Raw genomic sequence first — 24,943 nt, forward strand, 5'->3', positions numbered from 1 at the left:
ACAAGGTTATTTGTGAGATCTAAGAAAAGGCATGTATTTATGTAGCACTGTTACATACTCCGGATTCTCCCAAAATACTTTAAGCATTGCTGGCAAGGTGTATTTATTCTCCATCACTCAAGGAGATGATACGACCTCCAGAGTATCACAGAACAGAGGCCAGCAAAGAAATCCAGAATATTGACTCAGTGATCAGATGTACCCAAATCACCATGATGTATGATTTCTGCACAATTTCTAATTTCCCATAACCATAACTTAATCCAGAAGAGTTACCCAAAGTGATCATGTTGCAAGAGCATTGCTTCACTTGTAAATCTCAGGTCTTGTAATTCTCTTTGAGGAAGATGCAGTTAGTGTCTCTTAGAAGATGTGGCCGCTTAAACATTCCAGTCTTCCTTCAGTACTGTGTGAAATTGTCAGCCAGGACTGATGTCCACTTCCTGACATTATCACTATTTTTATTTTTAAGTCCATCCATAGCATATATGTGTACATATCGTCAGGGAGGAAGTGAGGACTGCAGATGCTGGAGGTCAGAGTCAAGAGTGGGGTGCTGGAAAAGATCAGCACGTCAGGCAGCATCCGAGGGGCACGAGAATCGACTTTTCAGGCCAGCGCCCTTCATCATTCCTGATTCTCCTGCTCCACGGATACTGCCTGACCTGTTATGCTTTTCCAGTACCCCACTCTCGACTCTGTACATGGCATCACCCTTCTGAGGCAGTAAACCACATCTGGTAGTAGTTCCTGAAATAATACATCCCCGGTGTGTGGGATAAAGCAAAGTAGGCAAGTGTTGATGGAGGAATAAATGAATACATGGCCTCATTACATCAAATAGGAGTTCTGTGGCATACCAAGCGGGCTGAGATAAAAGGTAGGGGGGAGGGAATCTGGGGGAGGGGCGCTGGGAATACGATAGGTGGAAGGAGCCCACTTGGCACATCAGCCTCATTCCTGAAGAAGGGCTTATGCCCGAAACGTCGATTCTCCTGCTCCTCGGATGCTGCCTAGCCTACTGTGTTTTTCCAGCACCACATTTTTCAACTCTGGTACTCCAGCATCTGCAGTCCTCACTTTTTCCTAGTTGATCTTAACCTACTGCGAATCCTCTTGCAAGGATGCCTACCTTGAAGAAGCTCTCCTCCTCCCTCTACAAGGATCTCAGTAAGTCCCTGTCTCACAGCACCCCCAAGGTCATATCCTCTGCCCTGAAGCTCTTCAGCCACGTCCTGAGACAAACTCGCTACTACAGCCGCATCTCTTTTCTCAGCACCTGCCTACGGAACCGACAGCTCCTTCCACCTGTCATATTCCCAGTGCCCCTCCCCCAAATTCCCTCCCCGCTACCTTTTATCTCAGCCTGCTTGGCACACCAGCCTCATTCCTGAAGAAGGGCTTATGCCCAAAATGTCGATTCTCCTGCTCCTCGGATGCTGCCTGGCCTGCTGTGTTTTTTCAGCACCACAATTTTCAACTCTGGTACTCCAGCATCTGCAGTCCTCACTTTCTCATTCTGTGGCACACATCCAGATAGAATTGGTTAGGTGAATATTGACAGATGTGAAGAAATGCATTTACGTTGCAGGGAAAATGGGCCATCCACAAATTAATAAATTAATTCTGACTTGGAGGAGTGTGGGAATGGCCAAAGATTAATCGTTAAATTAATGTAATATGAGTTAGCGAAATCTAATTTATAATAGGTCAAACTATGACATGATATCTTGTGCTACACGGCTATTGTGGTGATTTAATTCCATTTAATCTCCTTAGCCCCTTTTTTTTTGAGAAACTAGATAGTCAAGTTTGAATGAAGGATGTCTCAATATACAACATGATTGATCTTGATTGTGTTAGAGGCCAGGGTATTTATTTTAACACACTTTCCGCATAGATGATTAAATAATCTGGATTAAGTCATGGTTATGGGAAATTAGAAATTGTGCAGAAAATAATGGCAGACCGCTCACCTTCCTGGAAGAAAAGTCAGAGCTGAGGCAATCAGCCAATAACAACATGGTCCTACGGTCAGAAAGTGTTAAGTTAAAGCAGTGTGGGACTTCCACTGCACTACAGGTCAACCTAATTGGCTGGCGGGTCTTGTAGTCCTGGCAGTGCCAGAGTTCTGTGCTGGGCACTTTTAGGTCCACAAAATGAGAGACTGTTGGATTCCGAAGTAGGATATGGAGCAGTACAGTGGCTCAGTGGTTAGCACTGCTACCTGACAGCGCCAGATAACTGTCTGTGTGGAGTTTGCACCTTCTCCCTGTGTCTGCGTGGGTTTCCTCCGGGTGCTCCAGTTTCCTCCCACAGTCCAAGGATGTGCAGGTCAGGTGAGTTGACTATACTAAATTGCCCATAGTGTTCAGGGAAGTGTAGGTTAGGTGCATTTGTCTGTAGAGTAACAGGGTATGGCAAAGGGTTTGGGTGTGTTACTCTTTGGAGGGTCGGTGTGAACTTGGTGGGCCAAAGGGCTTGTTTTCACACTGTAGTGATTTTATGATATATTGAGAATCCATGGGTGGGCAGGAGTTTTAATGCGCATCCCATTGAGGAGTTTTCATGTGGATTTTAAAGTGCCAATAAGAAGGTAGGAAACATTGTCTTCTTCGGAGGTGCTCCTGCCAGGCAAAGGGCACGTCATTGAAGCTGTTACTCCCTTCCCACCATTTTCAATGCATTTTTGAAAAAAAGACAAAAATCCCAATCGTACCTGCCAACTATTTTATCCCATGGGCAATGTAATTTTGGGGTCCATTGACCTTTTTACACACTCAGTTGACCGATAATTATTTATTTACATTCGGTGGGTTGATATCAGCTGCTATCCACCCTCTCCTCTGGGACTGAGCTCGAGAATGGGTAGGAACATGGTGGTCTCCCTACCTGACTTAAACCGTGTGTCTTACCACCATAAACACACCCAGAGGGGCATATAATATCAAGCTCATTAGTTTGGAAGGAATGAATTTGGTGATCCATGCAGCTTTTTCTTGTTGACTGATTTACTCTATTATTCTAATTTGAATAATGATTCCAATACTTATACTTTGTTCATAACACTGTATATAATTCTCTTGTTCTAGTACCAACTTTATTAACTTGCAGTAATGCTCATTTAGTCAAATCTTTGTTCGCATAGGTAAATGCAGGACCCATGGCTTACGCTTGGGCATTTCTAGAGGAAAAGAATGCAAAAAAGTATCCAGACAACCAAGTTAAACTCCTCAAAGAAATTTTCAGGTAAGAATGAGGGAAGTTTAACACTAAACTAATTTTAAAAAATTCCTGCTATGGTACATGTGTATGGATCTAAAGATTTCTCGCACTTTAAGGTGTTAGTAATATGCAAACTACATGGTCAGAAAGTCAAATCTATATAATTAAAGATTTTATATCTAACAGCCTTCTGCCATCCTGTGGCTTTCATAGACATTCTATATTTGTAAAGTTGCACTTGAGTCTGTCAAGCCTCAAAGCACCATGTTGACTGCATAAGAATCTGTAATGAAAGTATTTGCTTTTAAGTTACTAACTGAATATCGTGTAACAGTGAACAACTCAAAAAGTTGCAAATAAATAATCAGAAATAAGCTGAACAATCAAATTCCTCGATTTTATCCCAACCTTCAAAGAGCAGCAGCAGTGATGAATTGTATTAAAAATCACACAACACCAGGTCTTGTGTGATTTTTAACTTTGTACATCCCAGTCTAACACCGGCATCTTCAAATTGTGATGAATTGTACTGCTGTAGTTACTTAGTATTTTCAATTGTCGCCTTGTTTCTTTGTGTTTTATAGTCAGTGTAATCAACTGATAACAATCTTCAAATATGATGAAGGCTTAACAATAGCAGCATTTTGGAAAGTAGGTCACTCAACTTACCAACAAAATTGGTTTCGCAGTATTAGAGATAATTGCTACAAATTTCTGCCAGGTCTTTCCGTTCTCCTTCATCAAGAATCTGGGCCATCGGTTTGAAATTTCGTACAAGCCAGAATCCTGCTGAGTTCGACCTTTTTTAGATATATATTTTTAGGGGTAATTTTAACTTTCATTATCAGAAGAAAATGGGCAATAATGAACAAAAAACCTCACCTGACTTTCTTTCTCCATCATCCATTTTTCTCCTGGCACTGAAAACTATATTGACCTTCTTTGTGTGTTTGATTTGTTGTGGAATTCCACGGTGTGTGTGTGTGTGTGTGTGTGGCAGAACAATGAAACCCAGGCATGTAATGACGCATCTTCCCTCTAAGACATCAGTTGACAAAATGCCAGTGTCAAACATAGAGGTCAGACAGAAACAATGGTCCCTTTAATACGTGCACGTGTGTATAAGCAACGTTAACCTTAAAGGCGTTACAACAAATGATCCATGATAGCAGTCAGAATTTGAAGAAAACATTGACTATAACATAAAATAAAGAACAAATCCTGAAGGTATGAAACAACAATAGAAATTGCTGGTGAAACTCAGCTGAACTGGTTGCAGTCTAATTCTGAGGTAGGGTCATTGAATTGAAATGTTAAGATCAAGCCAGAAAAAAATTAACAATTTTGTAAAGTTTTTGGCTGTGGAAAGTAGATGTTGGAATACATAACGGATAGAAGCTGAAGTAAACATAATTTTGGAATTCTTGATCCAAGGGGCTGTGGATGCTCAGTCTTTAGTTTATCCAAAAGTGATATTGATAGTTTTTGAAGGCTTTTCTGTTAGTGAGAGAGAATGGAAAATGGAGTTGAGGCGGAATATCAATACCATGATTTTACTGATTGGTGGAGTAGGTTCAAGGTCCAAGTGGTCTACTCCTGTTCCAATTTCTCATGTTATTATGTACCCCTTATATCAACTCATGGCTGATCTTGTCACTCAACTCTGCTTTCATATCATATCTCGATATCCCTTGGTCTCACTTGTGCTTATATTCAATGCCTAGGAGGAATAATTTAAAGAAAGAGTTCCAAGCCAGAGCTGAGTTGACCGCTATTTCACCAAATGATGATGTCATAAACAGAAGGATACATACATGGCAGTGTGGGAGGATTTTAATGATTTTGGAATGTATGTAAATGGAATAATTGGTTCTGGAAAGGAAAGGAAACAAACAAAATGGCTTGTAACAAGTCATTTTCATAAAATGATAGGTAAATATTGTAAAGACTTGTATCTTTCAACATCCACAAGGCAATATAGAAAAGCTAGAAAAGCGAACCAGGTGGAGCTAATTATGACTTGTGGATTCATACAAACAAGACAATTTATCCAATGAGAAATATTAATATTAAAGTGCTTACCTTATTGTCATTGGCTCTCATTAAGGCCCAGGGCAGATGGAAAGGAGAGGGAATTTCAATTGTGACTCTTAAAAAGCTAGAGCGAGCTTCTCTTGGTTCCAAAGAAAATTATTTCTCAAAAATATATTTTTGTTATAACCTTCAGTTGTCAACTGCTGAGCTATGACTTTTAACAGTCTTGAGTTTCCTAATTTTTATGTTCAGTGAGATTAATGAGTGTTACAGGTGTCTGCCCGAACCATGAAGAAAATATACATACCATAAATTTTCAATTATAATTTGGTTCCCAGCAATCTTGCTGCCAAATTGATGTGCTCTATGCCACTTTCATATATAAATATCTACAGATTTCCATCTAGTAAACGACAGCAACAATACTGCAGTCTTTGATAGAAATGTCGTTCTTCACACACATTTTTTGGCTGTCTTAGTTTTGGCTCCAAATAAATTTTGCAAATTGCTTTTGTTATACAACCTGCTTTTATATCACCTTTGTGACAAATATGAAATCCAAATTTTTAGCTAAATGTTAATTTCTATACCTATGTCTTACTTCCCTCCCTCATTTTGGCTTATGTGTTGAGTACAGGAGTTGGGAGGTCATGTTGTGGCTGTACAAGACATTGGTTAGGCCACTGTTGGAATATTGCATGCAATTCTGGTCTCCTTCCTATCGGAAAGATGTTGTGAAACTTGAAAGGGTTCAGAAAAGATTTACAAGGATATTGCCAGGGTTGGAGGATTTGAGCTACAGGAAGAGGCTGAACAGGCTGGGGCTGTTTTCCCTGGAGCGTTGGAGGCTGAGGGGTGACCTTACAGAAGTTTACAAAATTATGAGGGGCATGGATAGGATAAATAGACAAGGTCTTTTCCCTGGGGTCGGGGAGTCCAGAACTAGAGGGCATAGGTTTAGGGTGAGAGGGGAAAGATATAAAAGAGACCTAAGGGGCAACTTTTTCACACAGAGGGTGGTACGTGTATGGAATGAGCTGCCAGAGGATGTGGTAGAGGCTGGTACAATTGCAACATTTAAGAGGCATTTGGATGGGTATATGAATAGGAAGGGTTTGGAGGGATGTGGGCCAGGTGCTGGAAGGTGGGACTAGATTGGGTTGGGATATCTGGTCGGCATGGACAAGTTGGACCGAAGGGTCTGTTTCCATGCTGTACATTTCTATGACTATGACTCTATGTCCATGCCCAAGGAATACAATATCATTAGTGGTTCTAATTCGTTGCCGAATATACTGGTGGCCAGTCAGTAGGTTAGATTTGCAAGTTCCAAAGGGTCTGTGCTGCTGTAATTCGTATCTTCCCAGTAGCTCTCACCTATCTGCCAGATCCTCTTCAGATATTGCTTTCGATGATGCCCATCAGCATTAATCGATAAACAGTTCCAGATTCAATCTTAATCTCAACCCTGATCAACTACACCACCACTATCAGAAGCAATTCTCATCCAGGAATGAACATTCTTGAGCATTCACCCTAATACCCCAGTCATGAACCATCTGCTTGTTTGGCTTCCACATTGTTGCCCAGTGTTTTGACTTCTTTTTGGTTTTACTGATATTGCTTCATTACTGTCCAGGACACTTTCATCATTCATTGATGATCTGGCAGTTTTGGAATTTGCATCCCCTCATTGCAGCAGGTACCTCAGCAAGTCCTCAGTTGGATTATTGGGGTTATGTTCATCTAGTCCTTAGGAGGAGGCCAGATGTTAGTTATCACGGAATGTCTGATTATTATTGGGCCTGGGGGTTGAAAGTGAAAACATGAGTTGCTCACTGGACAGTGGATCCTACCAGACTGGTATGGAGACTCTCAGTGGTTCCACAATATTCCCCTTCTCTATGGGCTGCCACCTGTCTCAGTTTGTAGTTGGTACTGGCAAATGCAAGGTTACAGTTAAAGGTCGTACTAATATCATACATGGTTTTCATCCCTATCCATCTGGAATATGGGCAGACATTCTTTACACCCAAGCAGCAAGTCATTTATTTGCATATTGGGAAGTATTTTATTACTATCTCCCACAACCCCTGTACTGGATATTTTATGATCATGTTTGTAACATTTAAATGGGACTTAAAATTCTATTTGAACGTTATTTTGTTAGTTATCATTTTAGGAGTCAGCAAGCTCGCTTTAGCTAATTCATGAAAAGTACTGACTGGCTCTCGATACTTTCTGTAGCAATTCCAAATTTTATTTTTTGAATTAACAATTGCCAATTGAATCAATAATTTTTGTGGTGCAGTTTAGCCATATAGCTAAACCATGTGTTCATGCACATTTGATGGTGTTTAGCAGTTTCTCTCATTCAGGCTACAAATGTTGAATATGTTACAATTTGACAACAAATATGTGAATGGTATTAATCTGACAGAAGTAATAACACACAGCTATAATAGTCATAGAGTCATAGAGATGTACAGCATGGAAACAGACCCTTTGGTCCAACCCGTCCATGCCGACCAGATATCCCAACCCAATCTAGTCCCACCTGTGGAGAACCTGTAAGATCCTTGAAGTGCTGAGCTGGTTTTCAGAGTAGGACATATCCGTTCCTTAAACCTTTTACACTGTTCCAATTGGGATGATTGGTGAATCTTAGCTTTGATAATTGCAACTTCCTGCTGCTCTGTAAGATTCCAGTTACCTTTTCATGACTAATGTTAATGTGTGTTCTTCCCTGCCTCAGGTGATCATATAATCATGCATCATTCTAAATGCAAGCCTACTATCTGTGGATATGCAGGTTTAATTTCTTTCCCCTTAAGTAGTTTGACGAGTGCTACAAATTCTATGACCCGAGCTTAAACTAGCTTTTAAATTCATTACTTGGGGCCAATGTTCAGGGCAATCAGTTTGGAAGTGCATATTGTTTGCCCCCATACAAGAACCATTTCAAATCAGGAGATTGTGAATCTTGTATTTTTGTGTTCTCTTTAATTTGACCACATATCAATTGCTGCTTCTTTAATTTGGTGTGAGAGTTTGAAATTTAAAAATGAGAGCCTCACACACGGTTGTGGCAAATGTTTTAGCCTCAAAGGCACACTGTCACTTGTGCCCAATAATTTGAATCTTTAAATCTTGACAATTTCCCCTCGCCCTGTAGTTTCATTGCAGCATTTTAGATTAAATCCTCAAATCTTCTCAAACCTCTGTTTCTTTTTTGTCTTTGGAACTCAGGTCACCTAATATGTTTATCCCTTAATTCCAATTAGCAACATCCTAGCCTAAATTAAAATCCCCTCAAACTGTTGAGAACTGTGGCAGGAACCAGAATCCTCAAATTCTTAAACTTGACAGCACATTTTTAGCCCCAAGATCCATCCACTCCAACACAGAATTCACTATAATTACTCTAAAAGCTTTTAAAAATAGCCTTTGTTTCACAGACACAAAAAAACCATGTACTGTAAAACAGAAAGAAATCAATTATGACACTGAGCAGCAAATTGCTTTAAACTATGTACAAAACAGACCATAATGAATAAAACTACTTTTAAGTGACACAGACAGTAGCCTGCAACCTACTAAACTGCAGGGTCTGGTTGTCTATCCTGACTCAAAAAATTGTTTCAGCACAGTGTTACACATTCAGCAGCAGCCTTTCACAGTCAGTCTGTGGCAAGTATTCACAGAACACAACTGATCCTGGCCTTCTCCTGTAACTTGACTTAAAAACTAGTAATGATCCTGTCCCATAGTGAAGGGTTAGCCCTGATATTCTTATTGTAAATCCAAGTAGATGACTTTAATATTCTCTCTTGTTCAGCTTCATTACTCTTCTACTTCAACCATCTCTCATCTACCTTAATCTTTTCACCTTTCCTTGATGTAACCATATTCCTTTGGTTTTCTTTGATACTCCTTTGGGAACTTAATATTTCCAACCCACTTACATGTTCTAATTTCTGCATCATTCTGGCCTTTCCTTTGTGCAATTGATTCTCCAGTTTTTGAATGTACTAAGACACTCTTATTACTGCAATCATTTCGCTATTGAACCAAACGACTCCATGCTTTGTACCTTTTGTAATGGTCCTGTCTCCCTTTATAAGTTGAAGCAGATCTCCTTTTAGAGTCGGTTGCCTTGACTCCTTTCGGTGCCTATAGCCAGTCAGTGCTCCATTCAGCTGGCTATTAACTTCTATATCTAAAACTTACATCACTATTAAAAGCTTCAATGACATTCTGGAAATCAATATAAAATGTTCAGTGATTTGCTTATTTTTATTTTTTACCTTCTCTGTGTAGACAATTTGCAGCTGCATGTGGACATGCTCTGGAGGTTAATGAACGGCTTATTAAAGAAGACCAATTAGAATACCAGGAGGAGATGAAGTCCCACTACAGGGATCTGCTCAGCGAGTTGTCTACAGTCATGAATGAGCAGGTTAGCATTTCTCATATAACTGCTGTCACCATGTAAGTTGCACAGTTCTTTCTATTTGTTTGCCCGGCCTTGGATGATGCATGTTGCCCATCCAGAGGGGAATGCAGAAGGCATTTAAGGTCCTCATTGTATTGTGAGCTTTAAACCTGCTCTCCGGTAGATGGCTTGGTGCTCTGGCAGCAGGAAATGGCTCATTGTGGCTGCATTTAAAGAGCTAGCAACCGCATCTTAAAGGGGAGAAGTGGCAGACCTGTTGGGAGTATTAAAAAAATACCTCTGAGTAGCAGGTAAGGTTCCTGAGAAACTTACAGAAACAACTGTGTTGAGATTAGATGGCTTTGAGGAGCAAAATCCACAAGTAAGCAAATGTACCTCAGATGTCCATTCAATTTCTCATGACTTCAGCTGCGTGAAGATCCCATGTATTTATTCTGACCGTAATTTGGTTTGTGGGCAGGAGCAGGAAATGGTGTCATTGATATCGACAGAACAAGAAAAAGGCCCTTCAGCCCACTGGTCAAGAATAACCATTCTAACCCTATCTACCAACAAGTGGTGGAGGTCAGTCCTCCTTTAAAACCAACTTGCACTGAATAAAAAGGCTGCCATCAGTTTTTAGTGGGAAATCTGGTCAGATGGACTGAGTTTCCTGAAAAATCACCCAAGTGACAGGTTCCATTTCATGCATCATTTTTGGATACTTCTGGAACCCTTTTTGAATTACAAGCATGACATTTCGAACACTCCCCTATCCCACCAATAAACACACCAAACCATATTGCAATCAATTGAGGAGAAAGAAAGAGAGGAAAGCCATTCTACTCCCCACTCCACCAGAACAAAGCAATGAGACAGCCACATCAGTTAATTTTCAATACCAGGCAGGCTAACAGCCAGTAGTTATATTTAACAAGTTATGAAAATCGATCTTGGACTGAAATGGATAAGAAGGAACTTCCTATAATTACTTTAATACATATCCAGCATACAAATGCACAACATTACTCTGGTCAGTGCATTTTGCTGGTAAGCCAGAAAAATAAGATGTTTTTTTCGTGAATTTAACTAGTGAATGATATATCACAATATTTGAATTTCTGCATTAAATGCACATTTGACTTCTTTTGCAGTTGGTGTGACAATTGTACATAGATAATGTGCGTCCTATGAGCACTACCCCTTATTTTACCAACCAGTTAGGGACCAATGTATTTTATGAATGAGTCCACAATGTCTGCAATTCACACCTGAAATCAAGCTGAGGGATGGCAAACAATCTGAGATAGACTCCTTGACACACTCAACCATCTCCACCTCAGCCCCCATTGATGTAGATGGGGCCGAGCACTCCACACTGCTTCCTGAAGTTAATGACCAGCTCTTTTGTTTTGCTGATGTTGAGGGAGAGATTGTTATCTTTACACTATGCCACCAATGACTCTATCTCTTTCCTATACAGGTGGTTCACCTATAGCATGTGTTTCAGCAAAACAAATTGAATTTAGACCAATATTTGTAGAACACGAACTTTCCTTACCTATATTGGTTATAACATGATTCCGGCCCCATTACTTTAAATGCTGTTGGAATTTCATGATTTTCTTATTAAGCAAGATCGCATGGGAACTGAACCATGATGTTATAAGAAAACTACCTGTATTCCATCTCATCATCGTTTGAGATCCAGCCTATAATGGTGTCATCAGCAAACTTGTAGATGGAGTTAGAATGAAATTTGGTCACACAGTGTTGTGTGTATAGGGAGTATAGTAGGGGGCTGAGTATGTAGCCTTGTGGGGTGCCAGTGTTGAGAATTGTCATGGAGGAGGTGCTGTTGCCTGTTGTCACGGATTGTGAATTAGGGGTCAGGAAGTCTATCCAGTTGCACAGAGCAGAGCAGACACCCAGATCTCAAAGTTTGGACATTAGTTTGGTTGGAATTATAGTCTTGAATGTGGAACTGCAGTCAATACGTAGAAGCCTGACTCAAGTATCCTTGTTATCTCGATGTTCCAAGGATGAGTGTAGGGCCAGGGAGGTGGTGTCTGCCATGGACCTGTTGCAATGGTAGGTGAATTACAAGGATCAAGGCAGGCTGGTGTGAGCCATGACTAACCTCTTGAAGCACTTCATAATTATGGAGGCCAGGGCTACTGGGTGGTAGTCATTGAGACATGCTGCATGAGTTTTCTTTAGTACCAGGATGATGGTGGTCTTCTTGAAACAGGTTGTTGCCAAGCAAAGGCCCTTGTCATCAGTAACTGGTCATTAGTCCATAGATCAATAAGTTTGTATTTCCAACCAGAGCCATATCTAAATATAGAACCCTTCAGCTCCTATTCACCTGCAACCACTTCAGTTACTGCTAGTTCAAACAATACTTGTCATGAGTATAAGTTTCTTGCATTCAAACCTTGCAACCATCCTTTCAAAACATTAATTTCAAAACAGTTCTTCTTTATTTCAGTCCACTGTTTAAAAAAAAACAGAAAAAATATACCGGTCCTTACATTTTGTTTATTTACTGGTAAAATTGTTGCATAACTGCAGACCTTTTTAAGCAATTAATTCTTTGTTGAGTATGGTGAATTTGCTATTCACCAACAGAAATCCAGAACTTTCTGTCTGTAACTTTCCAGCAGGGTGCGCTGTTGAAGGAACAATGCTTTATCCAACAAAAATACAATCTTAGGGAAATCAGTGAACTGACAGGAATATATATATATTTATGCTGTTCATCTCACTGAGAAACTCCCGTAAAACTTGTTTAATTATCTGTAATTGGATTTTTAACTATCTGTTATGTTCAGGATTACTGCTAGACAACCTCAGTGCCTCTGGAAAACTAATTTAATATTTGTGGAAGATTGAATTTCTCTGTTCTGATTAAACTTGTGTTTTCCAAATAGATAGACAAACATTCAAATATAGATTATTTTAGGAAGAATTTGTTTGTACCGGAGAGGATGTAAAGAAGATTTAGCAAAATGCTGCATAGGCTGGAGGGTTTGATCATTGAGGGAAGATTGGATAGGCTATGGTTGTTTTTGTTGGAACAATGAAGTTTAAGAGGGGACCTGATAGAGGTGACACAATTATGAGAGGCATAGATAGGGTGGATTAGAAGGCACCTTTTCCATTTGTAGAGGGGTCAGTAGCCAGGAGATTAATGGTAGAAGATAGAAGGGTAAGAGGAGAAATGAGAAGTTATTTACACTCAGAGGATGGTGGAAGTCTGAAATTCAATGCCTAAAAGAGTGTTTGAGTTGGAAACTCTTGCATAACATTTAAACAGTATTCAGGTATTCAGTTGTGTTTTATTAGCTTCAAAGGCTATGACTTAAGAGCTTGAAAATAGTTATAGTTAGTCAGATCTTTGTTTACTGGCACAGACAGAATGGGCCGAATGGCCTCTTTCCATTTTGTAAATGTCTATGAGTCTATATTTTTAAGTTTACTTCTGGTATGTGAGCTTTTAACTTTATCAGTGTGTACATTGTAATCGTTTTCACTCTTTCTAAGAGTTTAATTAAAAGTGAGAAATTAGTTCATTGTATTTCCTGATTTGCTATCATTGAGGAGGCTTCAATGCGATTGTCTGGTTGCACTACCTAATGATGTCACTGTTGCTAGATGCCTGGAGATCTCCTTGACTTGGCACCGACTCAAACAATTGTAAAGAAAGGGATCATTCTCACCACAAAAGATTGCTAATTTGTTGTAAGCGAATTTCTTTGAAATCTACATTGAGAGGCACTATTTCATCACAGACTGCACAATGTGGGCAGGAAATGTACATAAACAAATGAAACCTTACACCCTCTTCCTTAATACATGGTTGTTAATTGACATCCTTTCATTGTGTATGTTTCCTGTACAATATATTTAACTTTATATTCATCTTTGCTGAGGTACAATCCCACAGGATTTGATGATGCTATACACCAGGATATTATTTTTCAGTTCTGCGCTATTTAGTTGTGCTGAACCTCAATTGAAGAGGCATTGGGAGTGAAGCTTCTGTGTACAATAAGTTGTATTATTTCAACATAGTTCAAAATTGATATAGATTTTCTCACAAATTGCTCCTATTTGGCATTCAATTACATTGTTTCTTTTTCATAAATGAAAGCATCTGCCTTATGCAACAAATATACTATTTTGAGGCTATAAAGGTATGTTTCTGAAATAGATCAAAAAGAAATCATGCTGTGGCTAGCAATGACATTGCTGATACTAGATGAACAGATAATACATTGTCTGAGATCAAACCAATGTCTGCAATTTAGAAAAAAAGAAATCACCAGCAGAGCAGCAGTTATTTGACAGAGCATCTGATTTTTATAACCTGGATTTCTTGAGCTCTTGATAACTGATAATGCAAATTTTGTAATTAATATCATTTAATTAAAAATTGATTTTAAAGTGAATCTTAAATTATTTAATAACTTGTTATGATGCAATATTTGAGCATCGAATCTTCAACAGAATATACTCACTTTGTTGTTTTGATTTTTCTTTGGCAGCTGAATTATGCTTACACTTCTTCCAACTTCTACTCTTCTCAGTCTATTACCTCCTTCACTACCGTTACCAAAAATGGTATGTCTAGATCTCTGTCAATGATGAAGTTCTACTCTTTACAATGTTTCAACTTCTATTTTCATTTTTGTTAATGTACTGTGAAATAGCTTCCCAAAGGTGTTACATAAATCACACAAGTGTAGTAATTCTATTTGTTTGTTTTCTGGTTAAATGACAATGCGTTAAACTCAGTATTTGGATTATATGATTGTATCCATTTAGAAATCCACCTGTCAGCAAAGAAACATGAAATACTTAAGAAGAAAATGATGCATTTTATTTAATTTTATAATGTTTTTGTTTTACACACAAACACAAACAAACAGAAGCACACACTTTATTTTGTGAAGTGCTGTGCCAACCTCCATTGTCAAAATGCGAAAAATTCATTATGTGGAGAGACCTGAGCTTACATCTGCTCCCTTCCTCCCTGATAACAAACAACGTGACACATTATATTTTATGTTGATAATCGTGTTTAAAAAATCTCTGGCTTTCAGTCATGCTATCAGTTGCTTGTGTGGATAATGTTATTCTTTTTCGCAAAAGATACTGTTGCTTCTGCAATCTGAATTTTAACACATTAAATTTTCTAGTTACAGTTTTGCAAGAAATGTTTATGGCAGCTGCCTAAAAGGATACTCCCCGTTAATCTCTAAAGGTTTCCAAAGTTAACTTAGTTTTTAAATTAAAAATTAGGGAATAAATGTTCTGAGAAGTCAACTGATAATATTTTTGTACTGATGGACAGGAGCCCATATATAAAAAGACTGTTATGTCAAGCAAGAACATCGAGAATTACAGCTTTTATAGTAATAACACCAGAATATTCACTAAATTGGATATATTTTATATATATATATATATATAGTTGCAATATTTGAAAATTAGAATTGTCAAAAATTTATAAAAATTATTAACAAGTTTTAATTCTATGTTTTACACTGTGTTGTAATGGTCTATAATCTCATGCATTTTGTAGACTTCTAATTCTGTGTCTATAGTTGTGCATTTTATATGCCCGGGACAAAATGTGTGATTCATTAACCTGATGAACATATAGCTTTCTATCTTGGTTTTGCATGGAAGAAAGTTTACTTTGTGGTAGCTTGCTTCTGAAGTGAAAAGCCTACAAATAAATTTGCTATTAACCATACCAAGTAAAGTAAATCATTTTTGCCAAAAAAAACGTGATCAAACAAAATTTAAAAGACAATATCAGAATCCTTATGCTTCAATAATATTTTTAGCATCAGATCTATCCCGACTTGTAGGAAAATCTAATTTCATGTTCCTTCTAGACAGCCAACTACCAAACAAATAGTACTCTGCTAACAATTATAGCTGGTGACAAGCAAGCAATAAAAGAATGAAATAAAATATGATAACCAACAGACAACAGCAGAAAATATATTGTTGCACAACAGCCAATGACAGTAAAATTTTATTACCATAGAAACACTCTAACTTCAGTACATTTAACTTCCACCATCGTCCCAAACCTTATTGTAATATTAAAGGGACTTTTGTCTTTCAAATAATTAGGAATCAATAGTGTTATCTCTGATAAATTGGACAAGAGATATACCAAAATTCCCTCAATAAATGAAATGCATGTTGCTTTGTGATGCTCCAAAACCATTGAATTGCAAGTAATTTGCACAACTCAATTGTACCTTAAGAATTTGAGAGTTATGAGATAAGTAGTTGAAGAAGTAATTGCTTATTCAGTCCTTATAGCATGGTCTGGTGCACTATTGTGACCATATGTGAAAACTGCATAGTTGGATTTAACAATGCACTTTCCTCTACATTTTCTAATAGCTTTAGGATTCCATGCTGCATTGAATAATTTCTGTTGATGTTATGAAACCAGAAAGTGCATACTTCAGGATGTCTACTGGAAAGAATACTATCCTGAACCTAGACAGAGTTGATAAATCTCATTTTATGTTTTTCTTTCATTTAAAATACACCTGATTATTTTGCTGAGTATTATAACTTGCTACAAACCCAGAATATGTTAATATGTCTCTTTGATGCTGTGTGTTGTAATTATGACATCTTTTAATGTTGTTTTCATTCAAGACTTAAGCATTCTTTTGATATGCTAGTTCCTTTTCAATTTTTAGGAGTCCTGACATCACAGTATTTCTAGTACTTAACTAAATATCTTTTCATTAATTTTCATATGTTGGCATCACTGAGAAGGTCAGTATTTATTGTTCAATCCTATACAATTTAATGGGGTTGCTAATCCGTTTCAAAGAGCAGGTAAGGGTTAACCACATTGCTATGAGTCTGGCGCCTCGGCAGTCCAAATAAACATTTCCGAAAGGACATGAACAAACTGGTGAATTTTGACTACAGTCCAATAGTTTCATGGTCGCTATTGTGATATAAGCTTTTTATTCCAGATGTATTTAATTGACTGAACGTAACTTGCCCAGCTGCCATGGTAGGATTTCACATTATGCTTCCACAGACATGCATGGCCCACCCAACAGCAAGGAGGTCTCAACAGCATCAGTCAAAGAGTCGTCAGTGTATACAAGCTTCCCCAATGCATCAAAGTAGTGATTCACAGGTTGAAGGGGCATTGCAGAAACAGTCCAGTCCAAAATGTCTGTCTATATAGCACTTAGAACCCAACAAAGATGTTTGATAATTTCTGTTCTGATGGTGGTGAAGTTCTCACTATCCTTCCAAAAGAAGAAAAGATTATCTTTCTGTTGGATGTGGCCATCCGCTAATGTCCAGAGGGGAACCATTTGAAAATATAGGGTGAGAAAAGTCAATGCAAATAATGTATTCCTGCCGACAAAGTGTGCTCAGCGTGGCTTCATTAAAACAGACATTCTCTTCCATCAGCAAACAAATGCAAAATGACCTTGCAGGCATCTTTGATCAAAGCACTTGGTTTGTGCTATTGTTCCGGTCAAAGAGCCAAGAAATGTCCAAGTTATTCACTCTATGCTGACATCTGCTGGATAAATTATTGCTTTGTTTGATTGCTGATGAAAATTGACACAGCATAAAAACATTTTAAGTCCCAAAATCCAAAAATGCGAAGTTCAGTGTCTTAGCGCTGAAGCTGCTTAACCAAGAGACAAACTGCATTTCCTGATAATTCTGCAAAATCTCTACACATCCAACTTAATTCCAGAGCAGTGGGATCAAATAAAACTGACTGTACTGGATACGTGTGCTCAGACCATTTGGCTTGAGCATCATCATCACCAATACTGATTTGAAAACAATCCAGAAATATGTGACCTCCTAAAATGAAAATGAATAGCCTGCATTATCTGACAGAACAATTACAGGTCCCGAGTCGAAATGGCAGCAGTCCAACAGATCCAGGCTGATGCCAAAGACAAATATGGAGGCAAGAGAAAAAGCCAGAGACATCCAGCAATATTCTGATCATTGTAGCATGTGACCAGGGTCGTCAATGGACAAAATTCACTTCATTCAAATGATGATTTTGTCTTCTTAAGGATGCCATCCCTCAATCTTGGAAGGACTATTTTGAAACGTCCTCAACAGTGAGTCCATAATGGTAATTGGTATTCTTCAGATAGGTTAGACTACCATTGATAGTGAGGTGGCACAAATGAATGAAAAAGAACCAAGCCTGCAGCCCTGATACCATTCTACCTGTGGTCTTCAAAGCTGATGTGTTTTTCTTCACATCTAGATTCTAAGCAATCCTTCTATAGCCTTGGAAGGAAAAAGAAAAAAAAAACTTTGATTTTAGAAGTGCAAGAATTGTAACTATGTTCATAAAGGAGACCAAATCATGCTGTGTAAACTATGTGCCTCTTTTCCTAAATCTTGACATGCATTCTCCTAATTTGTCAACTTCCTGTGGCTGAGGAGGTCCTTCAGGAGACACAATGTTTGCACCTTCCAGAGGTACCTCTGGCACGGTCTTGTCAGACAAATCCAAGAAAAATGTCAAAGGTAGCACCAGGGACTCTTAAAGAAAATACGTTGTCCTAAGCAAAGCATTTGAACCAATTAAATACATGCTCTGTGGATTGTGCTGCACAATCCTGCAGTTGCTTCATGATGAAATGTGGGCGACTGAAATCTGTTACTGCTGCCTTCGAAATTTGGACCAGGGTCAAGGAAGGCTGTGTGGTAGCTAAGCCCCCATACTATTTACGGTTTAGCTAGCAGTGGCTGTCACCTCAAGAAGGATCAATTGCCCTCTGGTCTCAGCCTTAAATAGTTGAAAGGTTTTTAACTTCAGTTATCTCCATGCCAAAACTGCACCACCTTAGACACATATGATGTACTACTTGCAGATGATTGTAATTTTGTTGTCCACACTGCAACAGATTTGCAAGCCTCCCTTACTCTCTTTAATCTTTTGGAGCTAAGAAATTCAGCCCATCCTTAAATGTTGCTAAAACAAAAACTCATATAATGCACCACATTTGGTCACCTAAACATTTCACCTCCAACTTATGTTGAAGGAGGATCTCTGGAATATGTCAGGAACTTTCCATCTCTCGGCAACCACCTCTCTCAAACTTGATGAGGTGGCCCAACACAGTTCAGCTGCACCAGGTCAGCTTTGTACAGACATATCAGTGGGGTTTTTTTGCTGACAAAGATCTCTACAAGTCAATAGAAGTCCTAGTGTACAGAGCAGCTATCGTCTCCATACTCCTGTACTGCAGTAAGACTTGGACCTCATAGCAGAAACACATAAAAGCATAAAAATCACACAACACCAGTTTATAGTCCAACAGGTTTAATTGGAAGCACTCGCTTTCGGAGCACCGCTCCTTTATCAGGTGGTTGTGGAGGAATTGTAAGACACAGAATTTATAGCAAAAGTTTACAGTGTGATGTAACTAAAATTATACATTTAAAATACCTTGATTGTTTGCTGAGTCTCTCATCTATTAGAATGACCATGATAGTTTCGCTTTTTTCATATGTAAATCACAAAAATGTTACATTTGCTATAAATTCTGTGTCTTACAATGGTGTCCTCCACAACCACCTGATGAAGGAGCGTCGCTCCGAAAGCTAGTGCTTCCAATTAAACCTGTTGGATTATAACCTGGTGTTGTGTGATTTTTAACTTTTAACACCCCAGTCCAACATCGGCATCTCCAAATCATATAAAAGCATGAGAGAGATTCCATCGGCAAAGCTCCATATTGTGAATTCAGTTTTGAACAGTCAATCAAATGCTACTGTCCTTTAGAGGCCACGCTCCAAAAGCAATCATGGTAACTTGGAAATGCCAAGTTTAGTAGACTAGATATTCTGCCTGTTTAGATGGTCAAAAAACATCTCTGCTGACAGGACCTGTTTTCTCACCTTTCAAATGGCCAACATTCCAGGGGTAAACCAAAATGCACTATGAAAACACACTGAAGCCTTGCCTGAAGCATCACACTATTGACACTAATAACTGGGTGGTATTTGCTACCAATTACTTAAAGTGCTGACAATTTGAACATCAAGCTGCATCATGTTTTCATGAGGCAAACTGGTAGCAGAGAAGAAAAGGAAACAGATCCTGCTCTTCGAATCTCCTTACCCTGTGTGATTTCCTGCCCCATGTGCTCAAAGGTCAGTGGGTCAAGAATCAGCCTGTTCAATCACGTGAAGGCCCCCAACAGAGATACACCACCCTGAGTAGTCATCATCCTTGAATCAGCATATATTGGTATATTGGAAAGTTAATTTAGTACCATCTAAATGAGGAGAGATGCTAACCTTTTTAAAGAATAGAAGGAAGAAAACAAATTGCAAGACCTGCCTCCAGCATTACTTATGGTGAGATGAGAAACATAAAATCAAGTTTGCAGGCTCACATAGAGCATAGAACAGTACAGCACAGTACAAGCCCTTCGGCCCTTGATGTTGTGCTAACCTTTTATCCTACTCTAAGATCAGACTAACCTTATACCCTTCATTGTACTAACTTCCATGTGCCTATTCAAGAGTCACTTAAATGTCCCTAATGTAGCTGACTCTACTACCACTGCTGGCAGTGCAATATACACATCTACCACTCTTTGTGTAAAGAACCTACCTCTGACATCTCCCCTAAACTTTCCTCCAATTACCTTAAAATTATGCCCACTCATGACAGCATTTCCACCTGGGGAAAACGTTTCTGTCTATCCACTCTATCTATGCCTCTCAACATCTTGTACACCTCCATCAAGTCACCTCTCATCCTTCTTAACTCCAATGATAAAAGTCCTAGCTGCCTCAACCTTTCTTCATAAGACGTGCCCTCTCGTCCAGGCAGCATCCTGGTAAATCTCGTCTGAACCCTCTCTAAAGCTTCCACATCTTTCTTATAATGAGGCAACCAGAACTGAACACAATATTTTCAAGTGTGCTCTAACCAGGGCTCTATGGAACTGCAGATTAACTTCGCAGCTCTTAAGCTCAAACCCCCGCTAGTGAAAACCAACACATCAATGTGAATCAATGGACATGAACTCCAAGATCCCTCTGTTCCTTCACACTGCTGAGAATCCTGCCTTTAACCCTGTAATCTGCATTCAAATTCGACTTTCCAAAGTTAATGACATCACACTTTTCCAGGTTGAACTTGTCAGCCCAGTTCTGCATTCTGTCAATGTCACATTGCAACCTACAACAGCCCTCCACACTATCCACGACTCTAGCAACCTTTGTGTCATCAGCAAGTTTACTAACCCAGTCTTCCACTTCCTCATCCAAGTCATTTATAACAATCACAAAGAGCAGAGGTCCCAGAACGATCCTTGCGGAATACCACTGGTCACCAAGGTCCAGGCTGAATACTTTCCATTAACCACCACCCTCTGTCATCTAAGTGCCAGCCAATTTTTTATCCAGACAGGCAGGTTTCCCTGTATCCCATGCCTCCTTACTTTCTGAATGAGCATACCATGGAGACCTTTATCAAATGTCTTGCTAAAAATCCATGTACACCACATCCACCGCTCTACCTTCATCAATGTGTTTTGTCACAACCTCAAAGAATTCAACAAGGTTTGTGAGGCATGAACTACCCCTCACACAGCCATGCTGACTATCTCTAACCTCACTATGATTTTCCAAGTAATCATAAATCCTCTCCCTCAGAATCCTCTCCAATACTTTGCCCACCACTGATGTAAGACTGACTGGTCTGTAATTCCCAGGACTATCCCTATTCCCTTTCTTGAACAAGGGAATAACATTTGCCACCCTCCAATTATCTGATACTGAGGACGCTGAACCATCACCAATGGTGCAGCAATCTCTTCCCTCACTTCCTGTAGTAATCTAAGCTATGTCCCCCTAGCCCATGGGGATTTATCTTTCCTTATATTTTTCAAAATTTCCAGCACATCCTCCTTTTTAACATCAACCTGTTCAAGCGTTTCAGTCTGTTTCTCGCTGACCTCAGAAACATCAAGGGCCCTCTCAGTAGTAAATACTGAAACAAACTATTCATTAAGGACTTCCCCGACTTCCTCCTAGTCCATGTCACGGCTAAATTCATTTTGTATGGAATGGGAGGTGCAATAAATAAGACTGAGATTCACTGGACAAAGGGAAATCATGTACATACTTGCTTGATTTCACATTTTTGGAAACACTTCATTCCCAGTTTCATTCCTTTATGAAGCCCTGAAGAAGGGCTTATGCCCGAAACATTGATTCTCCTGTTCCCTGGATGCTGCCTGACCTGCTGCGCTTTTCCAGCAACACATTTTCAGAAATGGATGAAGTATTGATCTAACCTGCCTATAATTTATATTGTAGAGAATATTACCAAGGCTGATTGCATCTCAATTTCAATTGAGATTTTCATACTCTGCTTAATGTTATTGCTGTGCTTACCAGAGAATGGGAATTGGTATAGCTCAGTTGGTTGAATTGTTGGTTTGCAGAGCAGTGTGATGCTAACAGCATGGCTTCAATTCCTATTACTGGTTTGAGGTTACCATGAAGGACTCTCCTTCTCAATCTCTTCCCTTGCCTGAGGTCTGATGCCCTCAGGTTAAACACCACCAGTTGCTTCTCTCTAATGAGGGAGCAGCCCTCTGCTCTGGTAAGACTATGGTGACATGAAACCAGAGGAAGCTTCCCTTGGCCAGTTTTTTTTTCTAAAAGTGTGGTTGGTTGGTATTGCAATTAAAAAGTGGATGAGGATGGGAACTCCTTTGGGGTTTTCATAGTACTGCATGACTGAAATGTCACAGGAGAGAAAGAAAAATAAATGTAGATGAAATAACATCTGAAGCATCTATGATTATTACAGGATAAGGATTTGTTCATGTATCTCCTTTCATGTATCACTGCACTGCCATCTTTCTTGCCCTGCTTTATAAAGAGAGTGCTGGCTAATAATAAATTCTAACTCTGCTCACTCACCACCTTTTTTCAATTGCATCTATAAATATGCATTGGCGATATAAAATAGATCTTTTTATGTCACGAGAAGTTCTACTTTATTTAATACTTTATTTTCAGTTACAGCACTTGTTTGGTTTTTATCATTTTTTATTTCAATATATTCAAAGATTTCACTGCTGCAATGCATGGTCCTGATCTGTTCCATTAGCTTTCATAGGCAGACAACTTGCACCATCGGAGTAGCTTTATCCCACAGGATAGCATTAAAATGTCCTGTTGCTGGATCATTCAAGCAATGCTTGTTTCATCAGTTAACTGAATTTGAAGGAATAAGAGTGGGTAGCAATCCATTTTAATGTGTGTACATTTCATTTCAAACATGCAGCACTATGTCAACATTTGCACATTTTCTCTCCCTTTGTTGCTAAAAATATATTTTGGCATTATTAATGCAATTTGGTGAACACCTTGTGTTCCACTTGTCAACAATTCATTCCCTCAGTTAATAACACTTGTAACATTGATTGCATGTGCATCTTGCAATTTGATTCAATGCCAGAGGTTCTCTGAATAGTAGCAAAGTATCTACACACCCTCATCCCCACCCCAACTGTTCACCTATGATGCAGGATTTTAAGAAGTGTACCTCTGATTAAAAATCTTTTCTTATTTTTGCCAACAAAATAGGTTGTGTACGGGGAGGACATGACAAAGCAGCCAGGAGTGGAACGACAGCACGTGCTCCGAGCAATCAGTAGAACCACCACTTCGAATAACTTATCAGGAGTAACAGTCGCATCAAATTCCGAATAATATCACTTGCTGTTCAATAAGTTGCCACAAATTATAATGTTGGCAAATCTTGGATGCTGGGAACATTACAAGTTGCAAAATACATATATGTGAAATAAAATTGAACTGTTTTATTGTACTGAACAGTTACAACAGTCCCAGCTTGAAACTCATATTTGCAGAGTACCTGCAGTTTCTGCACTATTTACTTGACATTTTGTTGTTCTGTGACCTTTATTACACCAAGTTGGATATGTGTAATGCATAAGATATGAATGTACAGTGCTTGCAATTAGCAGTAAACTACCTAACTTGTCCTTTACTAGTACTATTTTAAATGGAAATGTTGATATTTTATAACCTTTAAAGATTTTGAAGTGCTTTTTATTCTCTATTTTAACTGTAAATATTGACATTAATATGTAAAATAGATATTTTACAATGAGTTTAAATGGACATACTGATCAGAGAAATTTAACAGCAAAATAACAAGTTTAAAAAAATGTAAAGTATTTGTGTACATACATTAGAAACTTCTTAAAATTTATTTTTACAAATCTTTGTTGCTGAAAACACCATCAATACTGTCAAAAGAAAATAGTACTGGAAAGCACAAAATTCAGATTTCACTTGAAAGTACAGACTCCCTTCTGAGTGTGTATATATAAAGGTGTAACAGATATTGGGAGCACTTTCAAAGTTAAAATTTAATGCAGAGTTTAGCCAACACAAAAAATAAGTAGCATAAGCTATTGGCTCACGAATGCAATCTGAAAACCACAAATTCACTGTATGTTTAACCATCTTGGCTTTCTACCTGTTAATATTTGTTAAATATCCCAGACTATTTGTTTAGTTTTGTTTTAATAAATAAATGTTAATAACTATTTTCAGCTGTGGCCTGGTGTCTGGAAGCTGTGAGAGGTTCTGTGAACATGCCCTTATTTTATGCTTGCACATGGCAACATTCTATTTTTGTCTAATGATGTTCTTATGTTCGTTGTTAACTTTGCCTTCTTACCAGTAAATGTGATGTTTAAATAAATAAAATTTGTTCTTTGTGGCACAGTGTTTAAGCCCCTCATTAGGATGTTGCAGCTATATTGCACTAATAGTCCAGGACTGTCTAATGCATTGTAGGATCTGCAGCAGCGCAATCTCTGCTATCCATCTGTGAATCACGCTGTATGACCACAGAGCTCAGTATCTGTATGCTTACATTCATGTATGTTTGTGGATGTTTTAATATGGTCAACAGAAGTGGCTGCTTTCTCAACAGTTTTCTAAGTTAAAGGCAACTATATATTGTAAATGAAAGTCTCAACATTTACCCTATACCAATTTTTAAATCTATCATAACATCACACAAATTGTTCCCACACTTGGCAAGCTGAAATAATGTGATAAATTTTCCAAACATCTCTTTCAATCACTATCTACGTTTATATCAGGACTTGACACAAGTTGTTTGGCTAT

General features: G+C 38.6%; 1 protein-coding gene across 8 annotated transcripts in view; it reads left to right on the plus strand.

The window, feature by feature from the left end:
* dock10 (dedicator of cytokinesis 10) overlaps positions 1–24,530 on the plus strand; it is a 333,920-nt gene extending 309,390 nt beyond the window's left edge. For 5 of the 8 annotated variants that reach the window (XM_087993668.1, XM_043702110.2, XM_043702104.2 and 2 more), the window contains 4 exons: positions 3,149–3,249; positions 9,580–9,718; positions 14,245–14,320; positions 23,363–24,530. In XM_087993668.1, the coding sequence (XP_087849794.1) occupies positions 3,149–3,249; positions 9,580–9,718; positions 14,245–14,320; positions 23,363–23,433 (387 nt within the window). In that variant the 3' untranslated portion in view covers positions 23,434–24,530. The remainder of the gene's footprint in view (positions 1–3,148; positions 3,250–9,579; positions 9,719–14,244; positions 14,321–23,362) is intronic. The other 3 variants (XM_087993671.1, XM_087993667.1, XM_087993670.1) reach the window with 1 other exon arrangement.
* Positions 24,531–24,943: the final 413 nt, after the last annotated feature.

This window comes from Chiloscyllium plagiosum, unplaced genomic scaffold, assembly GCF_037043375.1.
Source record: "Chiloscyllium plagiosum isolate Xiang-an unplaced genomic scaffold, Cpla_swu_hap1 HiC_scaffold_13, whole genome shotgun sequence".
NCBI lineage: Eukaryota > Metazoa > Chordata > Chondrichthyes > Orectolobiformes > Hemiscylliidae > Chiloscyllium > Chiloscyllium plagiosum.